The sequence below is a fragment of the Eurosta solidaginis genome, chromosome 1 (assembly GCF_040869045.1).
Source record: "Eurosta solidaginis isolate ZX-2024a chromosome 1, ASM4086904v1, whole genome shotgun sequence".
In the NCBI taxonomy this organism is placed as follows: domain Eukaryota; kingdom Metazoa; phylum Arthropoda; class Insecta; order Diptera; family Tephritidae; genus Eurosta; species Eurosta solidaginis.
In genome coordinates this window covers 392,756,619-392,776,783 of record NC_090319.1, presented here as the reverse complement: position 1 = coordinate 392,776,783, position 20,165 = coordinate 392,756,619, and the positions used below count along the sequence as shown (strand labels likewise).

Sequence of the window (20,165 nt, the reverse complement as noted above, 5' to 3'; positions counted from 1 at the left end):
TTTCTGCATAGGCGGCCTTCGGCCGCGCTTATAAAAAATAACCCTGGGCTACGCCATGGCAAGTCCGGGTGTGTGGTGTAACCGTGGCTACCGCCACGGTGATTTCCTTCTGCGTAGTACACGCTTCTGTTAGCTTGTTCGAATTAGAGCTAGACTAGCAGTCCTATATATGGATAAGTAAAAATATGTATTGCCAAAACGTGAATATATAGTTATATAGAGATATGATATTTTTTACACGGTCATGCTGTTTATCATAGCACTGGGATTTTGATTTCGGGGATTTTGAGTTTGGGGATTATGTGTTTGGGTATTTTTTTTTTTGTGGATTTTGTGTTTGGGTATTTTTTTTTTGGGGGGATTTAGGGGCACTCCCGTTATTTTATAACACAAGTACTGGTTTCTGATAGGGTTTTTCATTTTGGCCCGTGAGCAAACTGCTGGTAACACTATGGATTCATTTCGTCTATGTGAGGTTACCATGGGCCGTCCAGCTCAACCTAACCTCCTAACCTCTACTATAGGTATATTGCTCTGACCTCTGCTTCAGATAAATACGAAAATAAATCTTACAGCAGCATTTGCTTTGCTCTCTTCAAATTTTATTTAACAATATTTGATATCGGTTTTAGGCACATAAATGAACATACATATATACATACATACATACATATACAATTTTTACGTTAGGGTTTTATTTGTTTAATAGTGAAGACAAAAACAGTCAGCGCAATTTAATATCATAAATTATTCCATAAAAATGCATATATGTACATTTGTATGTTTGTAAATATAAAGCGCCAAATTTAATATTTTTAACAATAAATTGACGTACATAACATGTTTAATAAACATATGCATATACATAAGTACTATGACACAGACGGACATAAAAATCACAAAAAAATCAAACAAAGAGAATTTGGAAGGCACTTGACTGTGTGGGAAGAGTACCACAATACTGGCATCGCATAAACACTAGCGAACACATAATTTTGGTCTAAAATTTGTTGCTTGGCTGATTTATTCATCCTCTTCGCCATCTAATATTGCTTTGAAACTGAATGGCTGGAAGGCATAGCCCAGACCTTCATAAAATTTGCTCATGAATTCGACCCTAAAAGTAAACAAAATTAGATTAGTTAGGTTTTGAATAAATTCGTGTATAATTGAAGATCGCTTATAGCTAACCAATGCAAGCGCAACGTGTGCAAGAAAGCTGATAGACCTTCCATCATGACCAATATGGCTAAGGTAAATAAGCACCAAGCACCGAAGATGAAATATAGGAAAATAGCACCAGTATAACCAGTGCGCTTCAAACCTAGAGACAGCACCATGTTCCATAAGACCTCGGATAGTTCTAATAAAATTAAAATACATACATATATGTATAATTAAAACATTATCGAACTACTTATGCTTGTTCAGATAGTTCATGGTTAAACAAAAGCTAAATTACTTACGTGCATGAGCCAATGATAAAGCCCATAAGCGCAAATAGGAGGCCGTGTGCGATATTGTACTTAGCACATATTCAATGGTATGAATGGCTTGATGTATATAAATTTCACTCATTGGTTCCTCGTCATGTTCGCCACCGCCATGAGCAGCTTCATTGTGGCTAGTCGGTATTGGTGTCTCGCCTTCCGCAAGTTCCATATTACCAGTTAAATCGCCATTGTGTTTGACCTAATTTGTTGAAATATAAGAAAAAACAATTATTTAAGCAAACTATAATTCCGATAACACTATGGAACGAATTTAGTTCTTTTTTCGGCAATGGAATGACTAGGTATTTTTCAAAAAGGAGATCTCTTACCTATAACTAAAAGATATTCAAAATATATGAAAAATATGCCAGAAAAATGTTAAATTTATGTCCGTAAAAAAATTCATGAGTACCATGTACTTGTGAAACATACAAATGTGCGACTTTAATTAAGACTATTTGCGAAACTACATATTTCTGGAAAATGAAGAGACTAATACTCTGCGAGTTTTCGGCCATTTTTAAAGGGCTTTCGGCACTGTTTTATGGTCTTCTTCGCGATTTTTTATAGGGTCTTTTCAGAATGTTGTCCACCTTGAGGGGTATTTTAGGAATCTATTCGGATTAATTTCATACTCGTTTGCGATCTTTTCGGAATGACTTTGGTATCATCCTGTGTCAAATTCGAAACCTTTCCGTAATGATGAAGAAACTAGTGCGGATATTATCGGGGTCATTTCACATCTATTTCGAGACTATTTCAAGTTTATTTCGGAAATGCTTTGGAACTTTTATCGGAACCATGTCGACAATACTTTAGGATAATTTCGTATAATTTCGGGACTTTTTGAGAAGAACAACAAAAAGCAAACTTAACAGTAGTAACGTTAAATAATTGACCAAGTTAATTGCGGGGCACGAAGCCCAAATGGTTCTTAATAAAATCGGTGTATACCTAGTGCAAAAAATACCCACCAAAAATGTAAATATGCAAAACATATCAGGGATATATTAATCCTTCTGGTAATGTGGTCTCTCGACCACAAAAATAAAATATGCATTTGCGAATCCAACCTCTGGTGTTATTAGAAATAAAAAAATGTAATTTTAATGTTTTAAGTCTTCATAGAAAAATTTAAACTGGACCCCTGTGCGACACCCCTGAATCATCGCCAATCGGGACCAAAATGTAAGTGTGATATTTTTGACCTAAGTATTACCATCTCAAAGGTTGAGACAAGTAGAAATCGCTTATTTGATTTATGAGGACCACACTAATGTATATACATATAAACGACTCAGAATAGACGTGTATCAAGCATTTATATAATTTCTTTTAATTTCAGTATTTTTCTATAGAACTAAATTTTAAAATTATAATGTGTACACCGACTGACTCTCCAATATGCGTCAATGCTTTTGCCAAGCCTTTCCCTTTACCTCGCTCTATTCCTTTTCGACTCCCCTCCATTGCCTTCATCATTTTCCTTTCCAATACCCTTTTTCTTCCTTGATCCTCGTCTTTACCACTTTTCCTTACGTTTTCCGAAACCCAATATCGCCCCCGCTCCGTCTCCTCCCTTATTTTGCCATTCTATTGGAAAAAGTTTCCTCTTTCCTTTCCACTCTCTTTGTCTTATTTATTTCTCTCCCAATATGCTTATGTTTTCGTCTCCCGCTTCTTCTCACATTCATCTCAGTCAATGATGGTATATGCTTAAAATGGTTGCGCTGATTTTCACTTCTCAAAACGAGGCGTGGCACCGCCAACATTTCAAGAACTGCATACCACTTCATCTTTAGCGCAAATTTTTATTTAAATGCATAATAGACTCACAGTTATAACAAATTTAAAAAAATGTACGAACAAAGTTTTGAACATAAATTTGAAATTAGATAACGATAAAAATATGGAAGTTAGAGCGAAACTACTACATATATAAGCGGTTGAAGCATACCAATTCTAAGTACGCTGTATATGATGTACATATAGATATGAAAGGCGGTATACTTATATTATCACGAGTCTAGATTTTCGAATCTTTAGTAAGTTTCATAAAAGACCAAACTCGCTCTGTGGCAAAATTGATGCTGTAACAACATTGTACAGTATAATTCCATAAATTAACTCATAAGTTAACTCACATGAACTTTGTTTTTGCGCGTAAATTTAATGAATAGCGGCTTGCCCAACAACATCCAGGGTATACACAAAAGAGCGATGAAAACGAATATTTGCTGAACAGTTGGCTGCGCCTCGAACATATACTCACTGCAACCTTCTAGTGGGGCCGTTTGCTTGAACAACATCATATTGATAAACATAATCAAGACAGATGGCGCACAACCTGGTGTATCCGGTTGAAACGACGTCTTTGCTGTATATTTGACCCATTTGAAGAACATCATGAACACCATATAACCGAAAAGCAGCAAAAGGAACAAAATTTGTGGCAGAAACTCTAATATTATGCTGGAATAACGTTTGAAGTGTACAAAGTTGATCACTGACATGCAAACGCCAAAAATCATATGGCCCACGCCCACAATAATCGATAGCTTCATTTTGTAGGTATTTAAGAAAATGATCTTATTTCCAGCCAATTGCCAAATCGGATCCAAGCCTACAGGATAGATGCCGAATGTGCTGTGATTTGGAGATAACTGCATTGATGGATTGCTAAGTACGGTTGATGTATTATAACGCACATGCCAAGTTGAGCCAAATACGTTCATTGATTTTGAGAATATGTCATTGTAAATGAAACCAGTGTATATGGAGAAAAGACCCATCAGAAGTATGATGTAACGACCACCGAAGAAAATATTCCAAATTTCACCTGCCCTCTTCCTTTGCAAGCCTTGCTCATACAACACCATCCAACCGGCAAACAATGTCAATATAACACCATGACCCAAATCGCCAAACATTACAGCGAACAAGAATGGAAACGTTATACATGTATATAAGGCTGGGTTAGCCTCACGATACGAAGCTACACCATATGCATCAATTAAATTTTGGAAACCACGTGTAAACTTGTTTGTACGATTAAATGTTGGCGGCTGTTCGTTTGTATCAATCACATTCAAGAACGATGGTATAGTACTGCCTACGGCAGCTGAGCCATCCGACAAAGCCTTCTGCACAACAGGCAGATCCTTGGTCGGTACCCAGCACTCGCCAATGAGGCATTTCTTCGTAACGTCCATGTTGAATAAGTTTAGCGTATGATAGATGGCTTTCATTTTCTTGACCATAATTGACCATGAGGGTAAATTTTTCGAGACTGTAGCCAATACACGACTACGATGATCTTCAGTTTGACTCAATACCAACCTCAAATCTTCTAAACGTGTGCGTACGCCCTTTACCATCTCTTCGCGTTCGGTGTGCGAACTGGGACACGGATACATGGACGCATGGAAGCCTGTACACACCTTCTTAATGCGATTTTTGAGCTGCTCGCCTTGGAAGAAGGCAACGAAAACGGTCTTATAGATGGGAAAACCTGTTGTGGGGTCTTTCAATGGATCATCCAAATCGGAACGTTTAAGAAAAACGTTACCACGTGAAATACGCCACAACATACGTTCGAAACCAAAAACGCGTTCGCGATTAATTACACCAGCTACGAAACCTAAACGTCCACGATTCTGAGGGCCAATATCGTCCGCGGCATTAGGACCACGGTTGCTAGAGTCCAAGTTAAGCACCTCCTGATCGGAAAAAAAACCTTGCGTATTTTCGAGCACCTTACGCAATTCGGTCAATTCCAAGTAGTTTGACTTTAGATTGACCTCATTTTGAGCCAATTCAAGAATTTCATTTTCAGTTTTCTCCAGATGCGCTTCTAGATCGATGATTTCACGTGGATTGGGGGCTCGTGGGATATCATCAATAATTTCTTGCAATACTATGCCATCCTTTTTGATTTCTGCTTCAATATAACGTATTTTACGTTCGAGCTCATCGCAACGACGCACTTCGGTGACAAATTTACGTTGAAATGCATTGACGTTATTGTTCAACTGCAAAGAAGAGAAGATTATAAATTTTGCTAATGAGCTTTTTTAATACAATGTGTTCTTCTAGGTCATAGATTCGTAAGCAGATATTTATTATATGAAAATTAAATTATATATGTACATATATTTAAATATGTATATGGGATGCATACATAATACAATTCAATCATAATTTTAAACATACGTCACGAAATTGCACACAACCAGTCTCGCCCAATTCCGAGACAGAAGAATAGGCGGCCTCTGGTTGTATAAACATTTGGCATAGAGCCATTTCCTCACTGCGGAACATGTCCCCCATCTTGCTGAAGACGTCTAGCCACTATTCAACTGAAATGAAAATAAATATAAATTAGGAACGGTCATATTAAGATATGTCTCGCACACTCGAACATTAGACCGATTCAGATAAAACAAATTTATTTTTCTCTTAAATCTTAGAAAATGAAATATTAGAAATGAAATATTGCTTTTATATTATGCCGAAATTTTGGTTTGCCGTACATAGTAATTTACGATATTTATTTATCTCGAACAAAAACTGTGATTTTAATCCTTTTGAGAGTTTTTTTTTATAAAAGGACGTTTTCTTCATAACTCTTCGGGCAGATTTTCCATTAAGCAGCCAGGATTTCGAAAATGTTGAAAATATGGTAAGGTGCGCTGGACTGTACAGATTCCAAAAATACCACCTGGACCTTCCGAAGGCTTTTAGTTTTTGTATGCTCCATAGTAAATATACAAACTAATTGTGTAAAACACCCTTTTAGGCGGTCGGATTTTAAGCGACCTTATATAGGCGACCGACCTTATTTCGGCGGCCGTCTATAAGATCCAGATAAATCAACATCAAACATTTTGAAAAAAGAAAAATTTTAATGTGGTCGCCCCTCGGCAGTGTTTTTGCAAATACTGCGAGTGTATTTCTGCCATGAAAAGCTGTTCAGTGAAAATTTAGCTGCCGTTCCTTGTCGGCATTAAACACGTAGGTGCCGTCCTGCCTATTTGCAGGAAAGATTTAAAGAAGCCGGTGCGAATAGTTAGAAAAGCTCGGGCTAAATCTGTTCGACGGTAAATCGTGCCAAGAATTTATTTTTACATATCTTCAGCTAATGAAAATAAAATTTCAATCGAACGCGAGGCTGCACTTTTGGATTTTTCGTTAAAAATACAAAATATATTAAAAAGAAAAAAATTCACAAAAAATTATTTTATAAGCCGTTTCACGGCAAATATATATTTCTCCACCTTTCTACTCGGCTATATCAACTTTGAACTAAACAACAAATTTAATTAGTTAATTAAAAATCTTAATATGGCTTTTCGTTTGAAAAATATAAAATGTTGTAGACTTATGGCGTTTTCTTTTCTGAAAATGATGTCACTCTGTTGCATGGCGGAACGATACAAGGTGGCAGCATGGGACAGCTGATTATAAACTTTTTTTATTTGATTTGATACATCAACTTCCAGCGCAGTACGATTTTGACATTTGTCCATCGAATTTACAAAAACAAAGGACATGGAATTTTTATTTATGTTTGTAGATATGTCACCATGCTGCCACCTTGTATCGTTCCGCCATGCTCTGTTGGTTCTTCTTAGCTCTCTTGAAAGTTTGTGTGGCGCTTTCACAATATATTCAAATTAATGAATGCTAGGTGACCTAGCACAAGAGTTATTAGCATTTAAGAGTGCAACATGAAGATAACATTTCTTACAAAAAATAAAACGCCATTTAAAGATATTTTTTACACCCACGCGGACCAGCCTTTATACAAGAAGTAAAAGTGAAGACGAGTTTTTGAAACGGTCCAATGAACATGATGAATATATTTTTTGCAATTACTAGAGTTGGGATTGTACCGGGTATTTACCATTTTTATGGGTAAATACCAGGAAAATACCCGGTATATTCCTTTTTTGTATCTATTTTTTGTTTTTTTTTTGGTATTAAAAAATAATTTGAATCGAGGCTGCTTGGAATTACAATTCAGCATTTAAATTTATACGTCATTAAAAATGATATTAAAACATTTTCGTTTTGATTTTAAACAAACAATCCAGCAAACACTCGGAGTCAACAATTAGTCTGAAAGGAGTCCAAACTTTGGATCGTTTGCACTCGTTGTGAACTCATTTAGGAGCCTGAAGGGAATGCTATATGATTTCTAGCACGCTCATATTTTGCCTCTAACATAAGTCTTATACGGGCCTCCTTCCGATATTATATATGATTATAAGATCGCGGGTTCGAATCGAGCTCAAGGCCTAACAATAATTTTTTATCATTATTATTGTTATGATAAATTTTTTCTTAATTGAAAGCAGTTCCCGAAATGGATCTATACAACGAGCTTTGGCAGTTGTCTAAAATTTTTTCTTTCTTCTATTCTAATTTAAAAATTTTTTCAATTAAGAAAAAATTTATCATAACAATAATAATGATAAAAAATTATTGTTAGGCCTTGAGCTCGATTCGAACCCGCGATCTTAAAATCAGTAGGCCGATATAACAACAAAAATTGTTGATATATGATTATATATATATATATTAGGGCGGGTCGATTTAAAAATTGCTCATTGTTCTGTGAAAATCGTATTCTAGGGATCAAAATAAGAAACTTTGCCGAAGGAACCATACCTCTAAAACGAATTCTGATGCCCTCCCCCCCCCTTAGAGGTATAGTTCCTTCGACAGAGTTTCTTATTTTGATCCCTAGAATACGATTTTCACAGAGCAATGGGCGATTTTTTTGCCTCCCCACAAATCGGCCCGGCCTAATATATATATATATGATATCAACAATCCAAATAGCGATACTTTTTTTTTGTAATTTTCAATATTGACAGTTTTTTGCTTATAGCTTTTTGAGGCAACTGAGTATTGAAATTTGGATTATGCACGATAATAGCCTATCAGGGACTAAAAATACCTGGGGCTTCAAATTCGATGTGCCCCTTTCAGTTTTGAAGGTAGAGACAGAAAAGTGGAAGCACTTGGTTGCGTAAATTTTTTTCAGGAGCATGTTTTTTTGTGGGCACAGCTACAATTTTACTTTTATCACTTCATACCCTTTTGTTAATTTTTTCTCTATACAACAGTGCTATACCATCAATTCCCTCATCTTGGAATATTCACGCAAGGAAAGTTATTGATGTTTGTACATGGGGCAAATATACGAAATTTCCGACAAAAATTGGCAATCGTCAAAAAGTGTAGAAAAAAAAAATTTTTTTCAAACCAGGTTTTATTTAAAAGTAAATGAAAAGGTTTGTGTTACTCGGTACAAAAATTAAAAAAAAATAAAAATTTGTTCTACACTTTTTGACGATTGCCAATTTTTGGCGAAAATTTCGTATATTTGCCCCATGTACAAACATCAATAACTTTGAGGGGTAACATGCTAACGACGCTCATAATTTAAGAATCCGAAACGAGTCCAAAATAAGTGGGCAATATAGGAATCAGAAAAGCGTCGAAACGCGTAGGAGGGTAAAGAAAATTTAATTTTTGCCTTTTATTTAACGGCATAAAAGCTTCTAGCCTAGCATGCCAATATTATCATTTATCAAATATTTGTGTTCCTCAAAGCGAGTTTGGACCAAATATTGATACTTTGTTACATATTTTCATTATAATACAAAATGAATTGCATTTGTACATTATTGTTACCCTAGCTATTCTTTTTTTGTATAAGCATCGACGTTTTTCCTTATGGACGCTTCTCGACATTTTTAATTTGCCTGCAAAGTCCTGGTGTGTCGAACTATATATGCCCCCAATAAGCGCTGACGATGCCTAATAAATAGGCCATATAGGTGTCAGATAATCAGAGTTTATTAGAGTTAAAAATTACCCCGGAGAGTTCCAGTAAAGTATAATATGAGCTGTTTAAAAGCCTTTTAAGGCACAAGTCGGACTCTTATTTAGGCTCAAATGATATACGTTAAGAGGCTCATATAGGACGACCATTGCAAGAAGGGAAATATATTGGTTTCGGCCTCCCAAATGAACTATACCGACTGTAAACGCTCAAATTTAGATATTTTTGCGAAAAAAATTTTTTTTTTGACTTGCATTGTAAATTCCATGGATGAAAAATAATTTTTTTCATATGTATGTATGAAACAGTTGCAAGAAAACAATCTTTATATTTATTTTTTTAGGGAATTCGTAACCATTATTGTAAGGAAAATTTGTGTTTGGTGACAAATAACCATTTTGCAACCAAATTAAATATGAGCGTTCCAACCATTACCGAAATTTCTTTGTTTTTTAAACGGTTTCATTTAGTTTGGCTTGACAGGTTGGCTCGCTGGTTGGCTGGCTGGCACAAATTTTGTAGTTGAAATTTAAGTAACTTCCCGATAAGCTACAAGCTTCAAACTTGGAATATAGGTCAGAACCCGATGACAATGCAACAATAAGAAAAAAACTCGGATAGGTGGCACATGGATCGAAATATTTAAAAAAATCATATTTGTGGTCCGATTTGGTTCATATTTGGAACACATAATACATGCAAGAATAGAAAGCGACCTATGAAAAACATCACCGCTAGGTGGCGTAAAGATCATATTCATATATGAGGCGTAGCATAACCTGATTAAGGTTCAGTTGGTCTTATATATGTATGACTATCAAAAGAAATTTCACGCGACCAACGCTTTTATTTAATTGTCTGATCAACGCCCTAGATTGATGAGGAGTGTGATGACTAGTACTTAGGACCTACCTAATTATTTTCTAGCTTTTAGTATTATTATTACTTCATGTAAGTATTGTTTTCAATAAAACCGTTTAACTTAAAATTCTTTTTTAAATTATTTTTTTGGTCATTAGTATCAAAGCAACGCACATGTTTTTAGCTTATACCTACAATTCCAAGATATCAAATGCGTCTTATATGTGAAGATTACGAAATGGGTTTGTATGCAGATATTGTCTATATTAACAGTGTTTTTCCGAGCTCGTTGGAATACACCTGTGTCCTTACAGTTCATTTACTCGCTTCGGCAGCAAATTTATCTTCTACGTTCGGAGTAAGGTTTGATACCTAATTGGAAAGGTAGTATAAGGAGTAGTTCAACGGATTGGAGTTGCTCCAGTGATGACAATTTTTGGATGGATTCTGACGGACGAAGCATGGCCCTTTTAACTCCAAAAGATCTATTCTGGTATTTTTATTTTTCCGATACCATTTCGGTCTCCGCTCAATGGATTACTTCATTCTTGAATATATAACTTAGACCTCAGCACTATGTTTTCAAAAGGTTGCCCCCTAATTGAAATAATATAAATATAGTTTAAAAAAAACTAAAAAAACACGCAAATATGGTGCTGTTTTAGTATCTACAATCCACTTAGATATTTTATGTTGATAGAACCTTGGCACACTGTTGATATTTGATAAGAGACTTTTATATTGGTTGCGCAAGATGCGCACGGGTCCGGCCCGTTTATATAAATAAATAAAAAGTGTATGGCATATATGTATAAAACTATATTTTCAGTTATACGCTATATATACATTAGGGTGGCCCTTCGTTGTATGGAGGGAAAAAATTTTTTGGATTCTTGATATCTCCCCCTAAAAATATGCGAATAGCTCAAAAACGAATATTTACAAAGTTTTAGGCCAATCAAAAAAGATTTAGAGGTGGCGAAAAGGGCTTGAAATCCTGAAAAATTACGAATTTTTACAATTTTGTGTTTCAGGCTTCCATATTTCTACACCCTACGAAAATTTACTGCTTTTACATACCGTAATAACATCTGTATTTCCTTACTTTTCTAAAATGGCCACAATCTTCAAAATCGGTCGCTCAATAACGGAGTTACAGGGCAAAGTATATATTGCTTTCGACAAACAAATACGAAAAGTAAATTACTTACTTACTTACTTACTTAATTGGCGCTTAACCGTCTAAACGGTGATGGCCGTCCAACAAGGCGCGCCAGTCGCTCCTTCGCTCAGCCAACCGGCGCCAATTGGTCACACCAAGGGAGTTTAAATCGTTTTCCACCTGGTCCTTCCAACGGTGTGGGGGCCGCCCTCTACCTCTGCTTCCATAGGCGGGTTCCGATAGAAACACTTTCTTGGCCGGAGCATCATCTTTCATTCGCATAACATGGCCTAGCCAGCGCAGCCGCTGCGTTTTAATTCGCTGGACTATGTTTATGTCTGCTCATCATTAAATCTTCTTCGGTACTCGCCATCGCCAACGCGTAGAGGTCCATAAATCTTTCGAAGAACTTTTCTCTCGAACACTCCCAAAGCCGCTTCATCTGCTGTTGTCATGGTCCATGCTTCTGCCCCATATAGCAGGACGGGTAGGATAAGTGACTTGTAGAGTATGATTTTCGTTCGCCGAGAGAGGACTTTACTTTTCAATTGCCTACCTAGTCCAAAGTAGCATTTATTGGCAAGATTGATTCTTCGCTGGATTTCAGTGCTGATGTTGTTGCTAGTGTTGATGCTGGTTCCCAAATAAACGAAGTCTTTTACTATTTCGAAATTATGGCTGCCAACAGTAGCGTGGTTGCCAAGGGGCGTATGCGCTGACTCTTTGCTGGATGACAGCAGGTACTTCGTTTTGTCCTCATTCACCATCAAACCCATCTTTACCGCTTATTTTTCCAGTTTGGAGTAAGCAGAACTAACAGCGCGGGTGTTCAGGCCGATGATATCAATGTCATCAGCATATGCCAGTAATTGCACGCTTTTATAGTATATTGTTCCAGTGCGGTTAAGATCTGCAGCTAGTTTAATTTTCTCCAGCATCAAATTAAAGAAATCGCATGATAGGGGGTCACCCTGTCTGAAACCTCGTATAGTTTCGAACGGCTCGTAGAGGTCCTTCCCAATTCTAACTGAGCTGATGGTGTTGCTCAACGTCATTTTGCACAGCCGTATAAGTTTTGCGGGGAAACAAAATTCAGACATAGTGGCATATAGGCAGCTCCTTTTCGTGCTGTCGAAGGCGACTTTAAAGTCGACGAAGAGGTGATGTGTGTCGATTCTCTTTTCACGGGTTTTTTCAAAGATTTGGCGCATTGTGAAAATCTGGTCGATGGTAGATTTACCAGTTCTGAAGCCGCACTGATAAGGTCCAATCAGCCGGTTCACGGTGGGCTTCAATCTTTCGCACAATACACTTGAAAGGAACTTATATGGGATATTGAGAAGGCTGATTCCACGATAGTTGGTGCATTTTGCAGTATCCCCCTTCTTGTGGACTGGGCAAAGAACACTTAGATTCCAACCGTCGGGCATGCGCTCTTCCGCCCATATTTTGCTAAGAAGCTGCTGCATGCGCCTTACCAACTCCTCGCCGCCGTACTTGAATAGCTCCGCAGGCAATCCATCAGCGCCCACGGCCTTGTTGTTTTTCAATCTGGTTATTGCTATTCTAACTTCGTCATAATCGGGCGGGGGGACATATATTCCATCATCATCGATTGCGGGATCGGGTTCTTCATCTCTGCGCGCTGAATTGCTGCCTCCATTTAGGAGAACAGAGAAGTGTTCCCTCCATAATCTAAGCACTCTCTGGACATCAGTTACAAGGTCGCCGTTTTCGTTCCTACATGAGTTTGCCCCGTTCTTAAAACCTTCCGTCTGTCGCCGTATTTTTTGGTAAAATTTTCGGGCGTTATTCCTGGTGGCTAGCAGCTCAAACTCCTCGCACTCACGCCTTTCTGCTTCTGCTTTTTTCTTCCTGAAAAGGCGTCTCACTTCCTTTTTCAACTCACGATAGCGTTCACACACTCCTCTTGTCGCGCTCGCTTTTAACGTAGCCCTGTAGGCAGCGTCTTTCTTTCAGTTGCAACGCGGCATTCTTCATCGTACCAGTTGTTTTTTCGTGGTCGCCGGTAACCAATTTTTTCCCCGGCGGCAGTACGAAGTGCTTTGGAAATATGCTCCCACTGCTCCTGTATTCCTTCAGGATGAGTTGTGCTCTCAGAGAGCAGGTGTGAGAGTCGAGTTCCGAAATCATTGGCAGTCTGTTTTGATTGAAGCTTTTCGACGTATAGCTTCCCTTGTGTTTTTTGTTCCTTGGTTTTAGCCGCGTTGAGGCGGGTGCGTATTTTGGCTGCAATGAGATAATGGTCCGAGTCGATGTTAGGTCCTCGGATCGTGCGCACATCTAAAACACTGGAGGCATGCCATCCGTCTATCACAACGTGATCGATCTGATTGCGAGTATTTCGATCAGGAGACAGCCATGTAGCTTGATGTATCTTTCTATGCATGAACCTCGTGCTGAATATGACCATGTTTCGAGCACCGGCAAAGTCAATCAGCCTCAGTCCGTTAGGAGAAGTTTCATTGTGTAGGCTGAACTTTCCGACTGTAGGGCCAAAAACACCTTCTTTGCCCACCCTGGCGTTAAAGTCACCAAGCACGACTTTTATACCGTGACGGGGGCAGCGCTCGTATGTGCGTTCTAATTGTTCATAAAAAGTGTCTTTCACCTCATCGTCTTTCTCCTCTGTCGGCGCATGGGCGCAGATGAATGATATATTACAAAATTTTGCTTTTTTTCGGATAGCGGCGAGACGCTCGTCCACAGGCGTGAACGCCAGTACTTGGCGACAAAGTCTCTCTCCCACCACGAATCCGACGCCGAACCTGCGCTTATTCGTATGGCCACTCCAATAGATGCCACAATTTTTGATCTTCTTTCTTCCTTGCTTCGTCCAACGCATTTCTTGGATGGCGGTGATGTTAGATTTTGCTTTGACGAGGACATCAACCAGCCGGGCATCTGCACCAATCCCATTCAGGGAGCGGACGTTCCAGGTGCACGCCCTCAATTCATTGTCCTTCAAACGTTTGCCATGGTCGTCATCAATAGAGAGTGTATTTATCCGAGGTTTGTTGTTATATTTCATTGTAAATATTACTTGCACGTTTATATAGCGAGCCGCTTGCTCCAAGACAGACGCCCGCTTGCAGCCGCACCTAGAGGTGTACAGATGCTGCCGATAAGATCTCCCACGGCTAGCCCTTAAACCGATTGTCAGAGTGGCCCAGCCAGGTTGTCGCCTTCTCACATCCGTTTAGCGGCTACCCAGAGGATACTTGGCCGCAAGCGACCGGCAGTAGTAAGCTGCTTGAACCGCATGCAAAAGAATCGCTCTGGCCATTCCCAGGTGAACGGCGGTCAGAAGCTTTCCCCACTTTCGTGGACTTCTACACACGGCTCCACCCTCCAGTAAATTAGGTCTGTGCAAATGTGTTTATCAGTGAATCGTGGATTCGGGTAAAAAACGCTCAAATAAACTTTTTTATACACAAATACATATATCCCTTCAAGTTTATTTATTTAAAAAAGTATACACATATATTTTTTTACAAAGTTTCTTTCGAAGTGCGTGATGCCACAACAAATTTAAGCATACACTGCAACTTGTTCTTGCAACAAGCTTTAAAAAAAAGTATAAAGAAATGAAAATACATATTTTAAAATTGCAAACAACTACAAAAAATTTCTTTGACGTTTTCTTATTAAAACTATACTGCTCTTGAATGAACAAATTTTGAATAGTAGGTTTTTTTAAATAGATAAATTGCGGCACTTTGCATTGGGATAGAAAACCACTTCCAGAAATAACAGGTCGCGAAAAGGTGAAACGACTTCCAGTTGTTGTTACTTACAGGAATGGTGAACAGTTAATAGGAGCTCCAAAATTATATGCTGCAACAGGCTCGGAAATAGCTGATACGTTGTATGAACTGTTATTTGAATGGGATCTGAAGGATGATATTGTGGCCTGTTGTTTTGATACGACATCGGTTAACACAGGCGTTATAAAAGGAGCTGCAACGTTATTAGAAAAAAAACTTGAGCGAAAACTTTTGTATCTACCTTATCGTGATCATACTTATGAAGTTCTGCTGAGAATTATTTTCCAGTAAATACTAGTAAGGACGTTCAGTTATTTCGGCGATTTCAAGAAAATTGCAAAAACATCGAGATTAGAGATTGCTATAAAATAACGAATTGAAATTACTTTTAAGCGATAGCAAAGATACTATTTTAAAAAACCCTCTAAGGAATAGCTGAAAAAGAAAATAGTAAGAGATGACTATAGGGAATTATTGGAATTAATGTCTATATATCTAGAAGCAAGTGATGGCATAAAGTTTCGTGTACCAAAGCCCATTCATCATGCTCGGTGGATGTCTAAGGCATTGTATTGCTTAAAAATATATTTATTTCGTGAACAGTTTAAACTAACGGAGTATAAAGAAAATTCGGTAGCAAGTATATGCGCGTTTATTATACAATTCTATGTTAAGCTTTGGTTTTACTGTACCAATCCTCATAGAGCACCTCTTCAAGACTTATCTTTTACTAAAGAAATTTATAAATACAGAAATGTTAATAAAAAAATATCTGACATTGCAATAAAAAGTTTTGAAACCACCTATGGTACCTGTTTGAAGAATGTATTGCATTGGCATTGTTCGATGATGACGTCTCTTGTACCATGAAGAGAAAATTGTGGAAAAAATCAAAAGAATAGACAACTGCGACAAGGAAACAGAAAATTTAAAGAGGTTACACTTAAGGCCCAGTGACATCAATAAATTCATACAAAAAGAACTACACGATTTTGTAACAGGAAATACAATTGATTTTTTTGGTCGGTTTGGGATATCATCTCAATTTCTGGAGGTACTAGATCCACTATACTGGGGGCATACAGGAACTTATAAAAAAGCTAAGGATACTGTTATAAATATAAAAGAAATTAACGGCACAGAAGAACGGAGAGTAAAGCTTATGGAAGAATATAATAGAATATTTACATATGACGAACAAGAAAAACAATATTTTTTACAAGTTGTAACTGATTACAAAAAACAATTTGAATCACATACTAAATCATCATTAATTAGATCCTAGGAAATAATATCATATTATATACGTGTCAGTTAAAGTTTACCAAGATATATGTATATGTTTTAAAAATGTATTTTCAAAAAAATTTATAATAAAAAAATTTTAAACAACTCATTTACGTATACTCTTTATATACACATGCCTGAAGTTATGACACCGTGTTTAAGGCATAATTTATTTTATAATTTTATTATTATTTGACCAATTTTTGTTGTTTGAGATTTATTTGAAAGTCAAATATCTCTAGAACTTACTAATAACACGATAAATTACTTTTCACCCATAACAAATGAAGTAGGGTTGACCAAATTTAAGAAATTGTAAAATTCGTCATTTTTCAGGACTTCAAGCTCTTTGTGCCACCTCTAACCCTTTTTCGATTTTCCTAAAACTTTTTATATTCTAGTTTTTAGGCTATTCGCATATTTCTAGGGGGTGAGAATCGGAACACTTTGGAAAATAAGGGCCACCCTAATATACATACATACATACTTCATAATTAGAAAATAGAAAAATTATTTCCCTTATCGTTTAAAATTTCGGTCTGATTAAAACAAGAAATATTATTGCACACCAATTAACTTAATATAAAAGAGTAGATTTTTGTCATAAACTAAGTTTGCTTAAACTCTAGTCAAATTTAAACTCCAGTTAAACTACTGAGCAGTTTTTCAGTCACAGTTTAAGGTCGCCTTTGGGATATGCTTTTTTGGCGGCAACATTGGTTTTTATATTATCTAGATAATTTGTAGATACGGCAACAGCTGGATTTTGTTTACCCAGCAAACATGGGGGAAAAAATTCTCCAGCGAAATGTATATCCAGTTCCGGAAGTGATGTCCAACATCATTTATTAATTATTCTTAAACCAGATAGTTCTCGAGTTGATATCCAACTTAATTCTCCAATCACTATCCACCCTTTGAAAAATTTTGTAAAATTAAAAGTTTACTAGTTGATTTCCAATGTCATTAATATTTTCCAATTGTTATCCTAATTTCGAGAGATTTTGAGAAGTGTACAGTAATTAATCAAAAATAAATTATATACATAGGTGGCCGCCGTGGTGTGATGGTAGCGTGCTCCGTCTACCACACCGAAGATCCTGGGTTAACGCACCGAGCAAAGCAACATCAAAACTTTAGAAATATGGTTTTTTAATTAGTAGAAAATTTTTCTAAGCTGGATCGGCCCTGGACAGTGTTTGGCAAGCACTCCGAGTATATTTCTGCCATGAAAAGTTCTCAGTGAAAACTCATCTGCCTTGCAGATACCGTTCGGAGTCGGACTAAAAAAGTTGGTACCGTCCCGCCAATTTATAGGAAAAATTTTAAGGAGCACGACGCAAATTGGAAGAGAAGCTCGGCCTTAAATCTCTTCGGAGGTTATCGCGCCTCACATTTATTTATTTTTTAAGTTATATATATTTCATTTTATTTTCGTGAAAATACTGTAGTATGGAATCTTACATTTGAGTCGAGTTAGAGAACCACAAGTTGTTAATAACAAGTTGTTTTTAACCTAAGTTATAGCATTTTTTGCTTTATAAATAATGCCCTCTTTTGCTGAGTACGCTATGATTCTCGAGTTGAGCCACTGTTTCCAAACAACTCTTGAGATTTTAGAAGTATGCCTAGTTATCAATATGAGCTGTAATGGTACTCAAGGCCAAATGCTTGTTGGATATATTTGACGCTATTTCGAACGAACGCAAATAACTGATGGGTTAACTAGAGTTTAACCCTGCCAAATCGGCCGCTTAAGCTCAGCTTAAACTTCAGTTAAAGTAGACTGAAAAACTACAGAATAAGTTTAAGCGTAATTTAACTGAGTTGAACTTGTACTGAAAAGCTGGGTTTAAGGCACCTTACCAGTCCTTGTTCTTCTGCGGAAGGCTAACAGATAATCGGACAAGAGATTTAAAAACTTGATTCGGCCACTTCTGCTCTAATGAAGGGGGTCTTTTAAAATCAAATCATCGACGGTCGAAGATATCATATCACACACCAAGGTCAAAACAGCAGAACATATGCGCAAATAAAATTTTTATTTTTTACAAAGGCTTTTTCCGCTTATTAGTGGAGGTATTAACAAGAGAGTATACAGTTCGGCAGTTATTGAATTCGGAAGCTCGGAGGTACTCGTATTTTCGCAATTTATGATTTTTGAGTTAGCTCCTTATTGATCCAGGTGTGCGCACCGCATTAATATATGTCTAAGCTTTGGGCAATTGAGGGCGAGCAGTTTAATAAGAGTTATAAATGAGTAATTTTATGTGCTTGTAAGCGTATGAGTCGTGGCACAGTGGCTGACGTACCCGACCAAACGCCCGGGGTTGCGGGTTCAACTCCCACCAAGCATTCCTTTTTTTTAAATTTATAAATTATTATTATTAATGGACTGTATTGAGTTTATGGGGTTTTTGATTTAATGTATTCCATTTATTGAGTTGGGTAGTTTTAGTGTTATTGGTGTACTTAAGTCATGGGAGGATGCATAGCATCAGTACACCTTTATTTATGTTTATTTTAAGGGATTCAGTTTATAAAGTTGGGTAGTTTTAGTGTTATTGGTGTGTTTAAGTCATGGGAGGATGCATAGCATCAGTACACCTTTTATTTATTTAATTTGGGGGCGAGCACTGGGGGCTCTGAGGCTTCCCTCTACTGAGCCACCTCATCCTCTATTTGAAGAACCCTTTAAAATGTGATATGGAGGCGAGCGCGGGACGGCTCTGAGGTATTGGCACCACATTTTCTACAAGAAAAACCTCTATTTATTTAATTTGGGGCGAGCGTTGGGCACTCTGAGGTTTCGCTCTAATGAGCCACCTCATCTTCTATTTGAAGAACCCCTTCAAAGTGTGATATGGAGGCGAGCACTGGGCTCTGATGTATTAGCACACCATCCGAAGAACCTCTATTTATTTAATTTGGGGCGAGCGTTGGGCACTCTGAGGTTGCGCTCTAATGAGCCACCTCATCTTCTATTTGAAGAACCCCTTCAAAGTGTGATATGGAGGCGAGCACTGGGCTCTGATGTATTAGCACACCATCCGAAGAACCTCTATTTATTTAATTTGGGGCGAGCGTTGGGCACTCTGAGGTTTCGCTCTAATGAGCCACCTAATCTTCTATTTGAAGAACCCCTTCAAAGTGTGATATGGAGGCGAGCACTGGGCTCTGATGTATTAGCACACCATCCGAAGAACCTCGCTTTTAATTAAAAAACTCAAACTATGTCTTTAGAATATTTCACTGACCAGTTGAGAATTACAAGCACACTCAATGGCTACTGAAGCAAACGAACGAAAAATGTTCATAGTTTAAGTCGCTTAAACAATATACTTAAAATAATATAAGGGTCCGATAAACGATGTTCCAAACTCACCCTTTCAAATGGTAATGCCATGATCAAATCTAACAAATAAATTTTAATTTTTTGGAGATTGGAGAAGGCAAACACATGTCACAGAATAGTTCAAGTTCACATTTCACAATGGTCGGTTGTGCTTGGTACTTCGAACTTTATTGTCAATGTAACAAATGACAGCCAAAAATATTTTATTTTCAATGATTTGCGAAAATTAAAAAAAAAACGCCAGTAAAATGCTAATTTCTATTTTTGCAGTATTTGCAACTTTATATATATATGTAGCTTTTTTAAAAGTAGGTACGTATTTGATTAGGCGTAACACCTATGAATACATACATACAGCATACAT

The 20,165-nt window shown here is 37.3% G+C and overlaps 1 protein-coding gene across 2 annotated transcripts in view; it reads right to left on the bottom strand.

Annotated features, from left to right (window-relative positions):
• Positions 1 to 580: 580 nt before the first annotated feature.
• Positions 581 to 20,165, bottom strand: part of LOC137238514 (V-type proton ATPase 116 kDa subunit a 1-like) — a 41,947-nt gene continuing 22,362 nt past the window's right edge. For both annotated transcript variants that reach the window (XM_067763601.1, XM_067763602.1), the window contains exons 2-6: positions 5,706 to 5,851; positions 3,638 to 5,524; positions 1,467 to 1,692; positions 1,192 to 1,363; positions 581 to 1,117 (exon numbers count right to left, since the gene is read on the bottom strand). In XM_067763601.1, coding sequence (XP_067619702.1) covers positions 1,024 to 1,117; positions 1,192 to 1,363; positions 1,467 to 1,692; positions 3,638 to 5,524; positions 5,706 to 5,822 — 2,496 coding nt within the window. In that variant the 5' untranslated portion in view covers positions 5,823 to 5,851 and the 3' untranslated portion in view covers positions 581 to 1,023. The remainder of the gene's footprint in view (positions 1,118 to 1,191; positions 1,364 to 1,466; positions 1,693 to 3,637; positions 5,525 to 5,705; positions 5,852 to 20,165) is intronic.